Source organism: Astyanax mexicanus, chromosome 11, assembly GCF_023375975.1.
Source record: "Astyanax mexicanus isolate ESR-SI-001 chromosome 11, AstMex3_surface, whole genome shotgun sequence".
In the NCBI taxonomy this organism is placed as follows: Eukaryota; Metazoa; Chordata; class Actinopteri; order Characiformes; family Acestrorhamphidae; genus Astyanax; species Astyanax mexicanus.
In genome coordinates, this window is record NC_064418.1 from 47992471 (window position 1) to 48002500 (window position 10030).

Here is a 10030-nt window from a genome sequence, read left to right on the forward strand (position 1 = left end):
GCACTGCCATAATGATCATTATGCAGCTTGCCATCAGCTGCTGGAGCCCCGAGAGAGCACAATTGGCAGTTCTAAAAGAGGCGGAGTCTGACTTCACATTTGTTGGAGGAGGCATGTGCTGGTCTTCACCCTACTTGTGTTGGGACATCGCTAGCGATAGTTCAAATAAGTGGGTTGGGAATTTGACCTTATAAATTGGGGAGAAAATGGGATAAGAAATAGAAATAAAACTTATAAAAAAGAAAAATGCATACCAATTTTAATTTCCCCTCTTGTACACCAGATAAACCAGTATATCATCCAGCACTAGCAACTAGGTAGGTAATTTGGTAGGTAGGTAGGTCGGTATGATTGTAGATTAGGTACAGTAGAACAATAGAACCTTTATTTCTGCATAATTATGACCTAAAATCTCATCATATTTTCACACAAGTCCTTAAGGTATATAAAGAGAACGCAATTAAACAAATGAGATGAAAATATTCTATATTCTACTTTATCATTTATTTATTGAGGCAGGTAGTTAGGTTTGTAGTTCAGTAGATAGATAGATAAGTAGGTTAGTAGGTCTGAAGGTAGATAGGTCAATTGGAGGGTTGAGTGGAAGGTAAGTAGGTCAATAGACAGGTGAGATAATAAGAGGTTAGAGAATGGGTTGAGTCAAATTATTATATTATTATTTAGGAGTGTGTGTCTACTTTTTAAAAGGGAAATTAATAAATAAAATGTCTAAAAGCTAAACCTGTAATATAAGTAGAAAGTATGCAATTTATTATGCAAACATAAATACAACACACACAGTAATTAAAAGAGCAATGCACTTATTTATATATAATGTAATTACATTCATTGCTAAACAATATTATATGGGTTATTAACTGTAACTGTTAATTCGTACTGCAGCCCGCAGGATGAGGAAAAACTTTGAAGAAGAGAGCACCTCAGAAAAGGAGATGATCTTTATTAGCCAGCCTGCTCTCTCTCTTCCAGTCCTCAGCTCTTAATGCCTGCTGGCGAAGCTGGAAACCAGCCCACCTGTGAACAGCAGGGGGGTAATGACTGCTATACTTGATTTACTTCAACAAACCACATTTACTGACTGCTATCACAATAACAGAGACATCTCACTGAAACCTACACAAGATGAGCATGAATTAAACATGGGGATATATTATATATATATATATATATATATATATATATATATGAATATAATCATATTAATGTTATATTGATGGCTTCTAGATAATTACAGTGTTCAGCAGGGGGTTATATAAATGCAAATACAGCAAATATTGGAAACTGCAGGGCAGTTACTGCTGTATGTGTTTGATATATATATATATATATATATATATATATATATATATATATATATATATATATATATATATATATATATATATATATGTATATATATGCAGGGTATGAATTTGAAGATTTGAAGATTTTGGATAATCGAGCGCAAAATCCTCCAGCAGTCAAAAGTGCTGCCACTAAGATTGCTGATTCGAATCCCGGTCATGCAGCTTGCCATCAGCTGAGAGAGCATAATTGGCCTTGCTCTCTTTGGGTGGATTGATGGCGCTCTTTCAGTCGCTGCGCTTTCCTCCAAGCGTTAGCACTGTGATGCTACTTGGCAACGTTTGAAAACTTGCAACTACAACCTTCAAATTCCATTTGAGGATGCCCCAAAGATGCTCAATTGGGTTTAGGTCTAGATACATGCTTGGCCAGTTCATCACCTTTACCTTTTGGTTCCTCTTGCAAGGCCATTCCCTATACTGGTCCAGGTCTGAGCAGGTCAACTAGTTTATCCAGCTTTAGTTATCCAGGCTGTTTTTTTTTTTCATCAGGAAGCTAAAGGTTAAAGGATGAAGCTATAGAGGAAAGAAGGCAGCAGTTCAGCTGAATGCCAAGCAGATCTCAGCTCAGACACAGAATTTCCACACAACGCTCTCAGAGACGAGCAAAGCAGGTCAGATCTTCCCTCAAACCCAGAAAAAAATGACGGCTCTGACGGGGCTTTTAGGTCACGCAGAGTTTAGGAGGGAAATGACATTTCAGCTGCTGGAGCTTCTGCTCTAAGGTCAGACTGAAGAACAATTCAGAAAACCAACCAATACCCCCGCTATCAGCTAACATTCAACAATTATACTCTATAATATCATCCAAACCCACTGGCCACTTTATTAGAAACACCTACTACATACACTGTGTTTCCATTGATGGCCACTTTATTAGAAACACCTACTACTACTACCTTGTGTTTTTTACTCACTGGCCACTTTATCAGAAACACCTACTGCACTACCTTGTGCTTTTACTGACTGGCCACTTTATTAGAAACACCTACTGTGAACCTTGTGTTTCTTCTCATTGGCCACTTTATTAGAAACACCTACTTACAACCTTGTGCTTCGCTCACTGGCCACTTTATTAGAAACACTTTCTCAGTGCCTTGTGCTTCCACTGAATAGACACTTTGTCAGAAATGCCTACTACATACTTTGTGTTTCTATTGCTGGCCACTTTATTAGAAACACCAAACCACTACCTTGTGTTTTCACTCACTGGCTACTTTATTAGAAACACCTCCTCAGTGCCCTGTGTTTCTACTCTCTGGACACTTTATTAGAAACACCTTCTCACTACCTTGTGCTTCCACTGAATAGACACTTTATCAGAAATGCCTACTACATCACATGTGTCAAACACAAGGCCCGCGGGCCAAAAGTGGCCCGCCACGTCCTTTTATGTGGCCCGCGAGAGCTTGTAAAATCTTAGTGTCTATAATAAATAGGTCAGAAGCGTTCTTTGACCAAAAACTACATTTCCCACAATGCTTGTCGATTGTATTACCCGCAAAGTTACGGCTTACTGCCACTACACGGCAGTGTAGTCATTGATGTGGAAACCCTGCCGGAGGGAAGGTGTAACTTCGCGGGTGGAATTGAGACATGTTTATCCCATAATGTCCAGAAAAAAAGAAGCTGATGCAGACGGACGGCTGTGCTTCAAGGCGAAAGACCGGTATGCCTTTTGTGTTACGAAGAGTGTTACTGACCAAAATAAACGCTTTTTAGGAGAGAGATAAGTTATGTGTAAATATTTATAAGACAATACCTGACAATCTGTTTTAATGATGTTAATAAACATCACTGTGACCCAGCAAAGGCCGAGGAGGTGAATCACTTATCTAACCAGCCTGTACTGATTTCTGCCCCCAATACCCTTTCAATAACCTCCAATAGCCTTTAATAGTCTTCAGGAGCCTTCTATAGTCTAACCTTGCAGCCGTGGTGTGTTCTAAACTCCGTAGTTATAAACATCCTGAGGTTAGCAGCGCGCTAACTGACCTGTTTATAATGTAATCCGAGCAGTGACTCCGGGATGGCTGTTCTAACCTGCTGCTGTTAGCTGCTTGGGCTGAAAGATGAACTGTAGAGAGCTGTATTATCCGGTTAGTGCGGTTAAAACCTTTATTTCCTATACAGAAGAACTTTAAAAACTGTAAAAACGCTCCAGACTGGCTCAGCTGAGTCCTGTAGCCCGTGGCTGGGCTGTAGCTCTGACTCAGTAAAGACTGCAGGCTTGTGCTGCTGCAGCTCCCACTAGTGGTTGGATGAGGAACTGCTAAATCTGAGGAAATGCTAAATCTGTCACATGTTCTTAACAGCTCACAATTTTTGATTTTATATTTATTAAGCCTTATTTCAGTATTAAACGTTTTGATCAAAGTTAATATAACTTGTATTTTATGTCATTTCTATTCACTTGAATAGTTTGGTTCTTGATTGGTGGAGTTTTTGGATTTCATAACATGACAAATTAAAAGGATTTACTGTATGTTAATAGAGCAACAAGCAAACATTTTTTTCCATGCAACTGTAATATTTGATTGAATAAATAATATATTGAGAGTTATTTAACATTAAGGAGTAATTACATTCATTTTATATTACATCTGGTTACATTTTATTACATTTATAAGTTACATCTGGCCCTCGGAGGACAGCCAATATGCCAATGTGGCCCTCGGCCAAAATGAGTTTGACACCCCTGTACTACATACTTTGTGTTTCTACTGACTGGCCACTTTAATAGAAACACCTACTCACCACCTTGTGTTTCTACTAGCTTCCCAATTTATTAGAAACACCTATTACACACTTTGTGAATTTACTCTCTGGACACCTAATTAGAAACACCTACTACTACTAACTTGTGTTTTTACTCACTGGCCACTTTATTAGAAACACCTACTATTACTACCTTATGTTTTCACTCACTGGCCACTTTATTAGAAACACCTACTACTACTACTACCTTGTGTTTCCATTCATTGTTGCCACTTTATTAGAAACACCTACCCACTACATATATTGTTCTTCCACACACTGGCCACTTTATTAGAAACACCTACGGTGAACCTTGTGTTTCCACTCATTGTTGCCACTTTATTAGAAACACCTAATCACCACTTTGTGTTTTCACTCACTGGCCACTTTATTAGAAACACCTACTACATACTTTGTGATTTTACTCTCTGGACACTTTATTGGAAACACCTACTACTACTACCTTGTGCTTCCACTCATTGTGGCCACTTTATTAGAAACAAACGAATTATTACAAAAACTATTACAAAAAAACGAAAAAAAAAAAAAAAAACACTGAATTTAAGGTTTTTCCAAGCTCCTGACTGGCACTGTACATATTCTTATTATGCCAAACTGATTTATAAAAATGAAAATAGCTGAAGTTTTATGTGGGAGATTTCTAGAATTCTACAATGACCCAGAAGTATTGAGTGAAATGAAGCTCCAGCTCCAGTTTCCTGTTTCACCCAGAGACCCTCGACACTCAGTCTGAAGGACAGAAAGCAGGAGAACATGAACGCTTTTACTCCTGAGCTCAATTATCTCAGAAACACTGTAAACTCCTGCAGTAAGAGAGGAGAGGAAACTCCCCCCCCCACACACACACACACACAGCCCTGTGCCAGAAGTTAAACCATAGCCCCATCAGGAAAGTGCAGTTCATGTATTTTATTAGCTAAGCATTTCCATTTACATCAAATTACAAGAAATTACGGAGCTGGACCTAAGCTCTGTTTGCTGTGTTTATCACTGAGATTAACCAAAAGCTTCCAAATGGTAGAATTCAACCTCCAAACTGACCATTAAATAAAGAAAAACCTTCTTTCTTCCTTCTATTTTATTTATTTTTTTTTTCTATTTTCTCCCCAATTTACACGGCCAATAACCCAACCCACTCATTAGGACTCCCCCTATCAGTAGTGATACCAGGAGAGTGAAAACTAGCACACGCCTCCTCCAATACATTTTTAAATAATTTATAACATAAAAATAAAGAAAAATAAATAAATATTTAAATAAATAGTGAGAGTGGGAATTATTCAATTAGAATGTCAGTATTTATTAGTTTTGCATTAACTGTTAATTCTTATTATATCCTGTTTGTGTGGGTTTTCTCTTTTTCCGCAAAAAAAAAAAAACTAAATTTCTTGTTATTGTGAATGTGATTTCTTGAGGATATCCAGTAAGTTGAGTACTCATGACAGTTCCAATGAGATTCCATTCATTACTACCCATTATAGCTCATATATTCACTTTATTTAATGCTTACTGTAATTTAATAGCTGGTATCATGTGCACATTGTCATTCGTGAATTAGATATTATACATTAATCATCATATAGAGAAAGTCGTCATGAAGAAATAGAGGAAGGTGATTGGTGCTAAATTTTATAAATGTTGAAATATTGAAAGCAACACACTAATAGAATCAAGAATCCAAGTTAATAGAATTTGAATTAATACAATGTAATAAAACATGTTACGTAATCTATGTAATAGATCTATTATACTCTGTTCACTCCTGGCTGTATGAGGATGCCAGGCAATTCATAATATGGTAATTACACACAGTGCATTCAGAGAAATTCAACCTACAGACGATCTTAAATATAGGTTATTAGGAAAAGCAGATTAAAGCAGTTCCTGAGCCGCAGCGTGTCCTCATTACCTACATCTAATAAAGCCTCTGCAGACACGGAGCAAAGTGTGCCGGAGCTCCGAGCTTCATCTCGTCCCGTTTCTCCCGAAATGCCCAGAGCACCTGCTCTCGCACATCCGTGTCAATTCTCATCAGGCTCCTTCATTAGTTAAGTGATTTCGATCCTTCCCTGCCTCCTTAATAAACCCGCACGTAATCTATTGTGACAGAATAATAAAACATGCAAAAAAGATGCAATTAGGTTTATAGGCTGTAGAGATGAGCAATTACACTCTCGCTAAAGCCCTTATCAACTTCACAATGCCACCCATTCCATCTACCTGCCAACTCCCCCATAAATTACACACACTATAAACAGCAGCCTGAACTGGGCCAGGCACAGACGCGTCCCCCGAAATACCCCACTGCACAGAGACGTCCCACACAGCCTACATTCCCACCAAACCCCTCTCTCAACCTGCAGGAACAGACTGTGAAACATGGTGCAGGAGCGCCGGGGGGAGAGGCACTCTTCTGAGCACGTGCAGAAGTGCTTTCAGCTTTCTCCTCTCAGATCTCAAACACCCTGCACCTCTTCACTGACCTGAAAAGAGCCGGAGTAACAGCACAGCACTTTCCTGATGTTCAACAACTGCACCTGTGTTCATGCTTACACCACTGAAGAGACCCAGATCTGATTTACTGAATCAGGTCTCCAAATGAGACATTTTATAACATTTGCATCTCATCCCAAAAGTTCTGAGTAATGTATCTCAAAAGTATTGGGTAACCCATTCCAAAGGTATTGGAAATTCCATCCCAAAAGTATTGGGTAACTCATCTGAAACATATTGGACAATCCATCTCTAAAGTATTGGGTAACTCATCCCAAAAGTATTAAAAATTCCATCCCTATAGTATTGGGTAACTTACATCAAAAGTATTGAGTTACTTATCCCAAACATATTGGGCAACGTATCCCAAAAGTATTGAGCAACTCATCTCAAAAGTACTGGAAATTCCATCTCTAAAGTATTGGGTAACTTATCCCAAAAGTATTGGAAATTCCATCCCTAAAGTATTGGGTAACTTATCCCAAAAGTATCTGGCAATTCATCCCAGAAGTATTAGGTAATTCATCTCAAAAGAATTGAGTAACTCATCCCAAAAGTATTGGAAAATCTTTAAAGTACTAGACAACTCATCCAAAAAGTATTGGACCATCCATCCCTAAAGTATCTCATCCCAAAAGTATCTCTACACAATTAATACTGTCAAACTATAAAACCTACATACACCAGAGATTTGTACTAGATTAAACAATATTTTGTCAAACTGTAAAAGTACGCACTGAAGAGTTCATACTGGATTAAAACCATTACTGTACACACTGCAGATTCATACTGGACAGCAGTCCACAGATCAGCTGATCGGTGGTGGTCTGCAGTACCTTGTGAGTTGACGCAGGCCACAGTCTGGGTTCTGCTGCCGGATCCACAGCTTCCTGCTTTAGGAACACAAACCCCCTCAGCCAGAACTCTCCACTGGAAACACACTGGATCCTCACAGGGAATGGCCTCCAGCAGGTGAGGACAGCTCTCTGTGTTCACGGATTCTTCCCCCAGCAGCTTCCTGCGCCTCTGTCTGAAACCTGCAGAGAGCAGGAGAACACGGTGAAGACCAGAACATACTGTACAGCACTGTCCAAACGGTTTAACACCTCAATCTTCCTGTGATGTGTTTCAAAATTGCTCTAAATAACTATACGGGCTCTATCGTACACCCTGTTTAAGGTGCGTCATGATGCTCATTGCTATCTTACACCCCGTCAACAGTCTATTTGGCGTGGTGGTCTGGAAGTGAGGTGTGTTCAGGTAAATTTTTGGAATGTTATTATCTTGGTGGTGGGAAATACAGGTGCGCCACTGACTAAATAAAACCCTGACAACAATCAATAGTCAGCTGCCCTCTATAACTCTGTTATAACACAACGATCGGAAACACAACAGAGGGAGAAATAAATTAATTCTATTTAATTAACTCATTTAATTACTTGAAAGTGGGCGTGGCCAAATAAGATAGATAGGACACCACACCAGCCCTCACTCCAGCGTTGAGCGTGTGGACTCACGTCTTACTGCAGAGTTCTTTAAGAAACACCGATTCAGGCTTTCCGCTGCGGCACTGTTTGATCAGCCTTTTGCTCTTCAGTAATTCTTCAATGCTCTGATATTAATATTTCATAATTTGGCTGATGTTCAAACAGCTTTCTCTAGACAGTCCCTCAGTACTGCATTATGTTATACAGCTGTGCTGAAGTGGTTTAAAAGCAGTATATAATAATATAAAAGCTGAAAGGACAGTCAGTCAGCCAGCCAAGATGCATGAACAAAAATTGTGATTGAAACCAGGGTTATTCCACCAAATATTGATTTCTGAACTCTTAAAACTTTATGAATATGAACTTGTTTTTTTTTTTGTTTTTGTTTTTTTTGCATTATTTGAGGTATGAAAGCTCTGCATCTTTTTTTGTTTTTTATTTCAGCCATTTTTCATTTTCTGCAAATAAATGCTTCAAATGACAATATTTTTATTGGGAATTTGGAAGAAATGCTGTCTGTAGTTTTTTTCTATAGAATAAAACAACAATGTTCATTTTACTCAAACATATACCTGCAGTTTCTCTGATTTTGCTATTTAAAGGTAAAGGGATTGGACAATGAAACTGAAACACCTGGTTTTAGATCACAATAATTGATTGTGGTGACGGACAGTTCTGGTGAAAACAGGAGAGTTAAGGTGCACCCAAATTTCCCTTTTCATGAACTACAGCTTCCTCTTCCTCCACAGTTAATCCTGTTGGATGTGGTCCATCCTTCTTGGTGGTATGCTGACATTACCCTGGATTCATAAAGTTTTAAGAGTTCAGAAATCAATATTTGGTGGAATAACCCTGGTTTTTTAATCCCAGTTTTCATGCATTTTGACATCATGTTCTCCTCCACCAGTCTTACACACTGCTTTTGGATAACTTTATGCCTTTACTCCTGGTGCAAAAATTCAAGCAGTTCAGTTTGGTTTGATAACTTGTGATCATCCATCTTCCTCTTGATTATATTCCAGAGGTTTTCAATTTGGTAAAATTAAAGAAACTCATCATTTTAAATAGTATATATATAATATTTTATCCTATATGTAAACCCTAAAGCACCCTAATCCATCTCCTACCACTGGACCACACTGAGTCTAACCCTTTGTATCTGCATGTGAATTGCAGATGTCCCTCTTTATTCAGCCCCGGTGCTCGCGGTGCTCTGCAGCTCCCGCCGCTCTGCAGGGAGCCCTGACTCCTCACCGCCGGGACCCTCGCCGAGCCGAGCCCACCGAGCCGGAGATCTGAGCCTTTCAAATAATCAGCAGCAGCAGCGCCTGCAGCTCCGGCTCTCTCCTGCTGCAGCAACAAGCTGGAAGCCCCCTAATACATCAACGTCCAGCAGCCGAGGGGGGGCTGCAAAATCACAAGTAGGTAAAACACCCGGCTCCCAGCTCCTCGCTCTCAGCCCTGCTTCCCTTAATAAATTGGAGGGAATGAGAAAGATGGAACAGCCCTGTGCTGCAGATCCAGGAGTGTTCTGGAAGCATTTGTCTGCTTTAAAGAAACTGCGAAAACATGCCAAAAAATATAACTAATAATCTATATTCTCATTTTAAACAATTTTACTTATTTAAATACACTTATATCCTGTATGCTTTAGCTGTTGTCAGTCAACTGTGGAGCTTCAAAAGTGGCTATTACTATTATTACTGAAGTATCTCGAGGCACTTCAGGCACTTCAGACACAAACAATACTAAACAATTATACATATATATTTAATTGGGTATGATATACTACACCTGTTTTAGACATTTGGGTGGATGTTTTAAATTTGCGTCCTTCAACAACGGACGCAGCTCCTTCCCTTCTTCTTTGGCAGGTGGTAAATGTAAGATAAATGTAAGAGTTCCACA

The 10030-nt window shown here is 39.1% G+C and overlaps 1 protein-coding gene across 1 annotated transcript in view; it reads right to left on the reverse strand.

Moving 5' to 3' along the window:
• Window positions 1-10030, reverse strand: part of thsd7ba (thrombospondin, type I, domain containing 7Ba) — a 391489-nt gene that overhangs the window by 145621 nt on the left and 235838 nt on the right. Inside the window, exon 10 of the mRNA XM_049484694.1 lies at window positions 7472-7672. Within this exon, the coding sequence (XP_049340651.1) occupies window positions 7472-7672 (201 nt within the window). The remainder of the gene's footprint in view (window positions 1-7471; window positions 7673-10030) is intronic.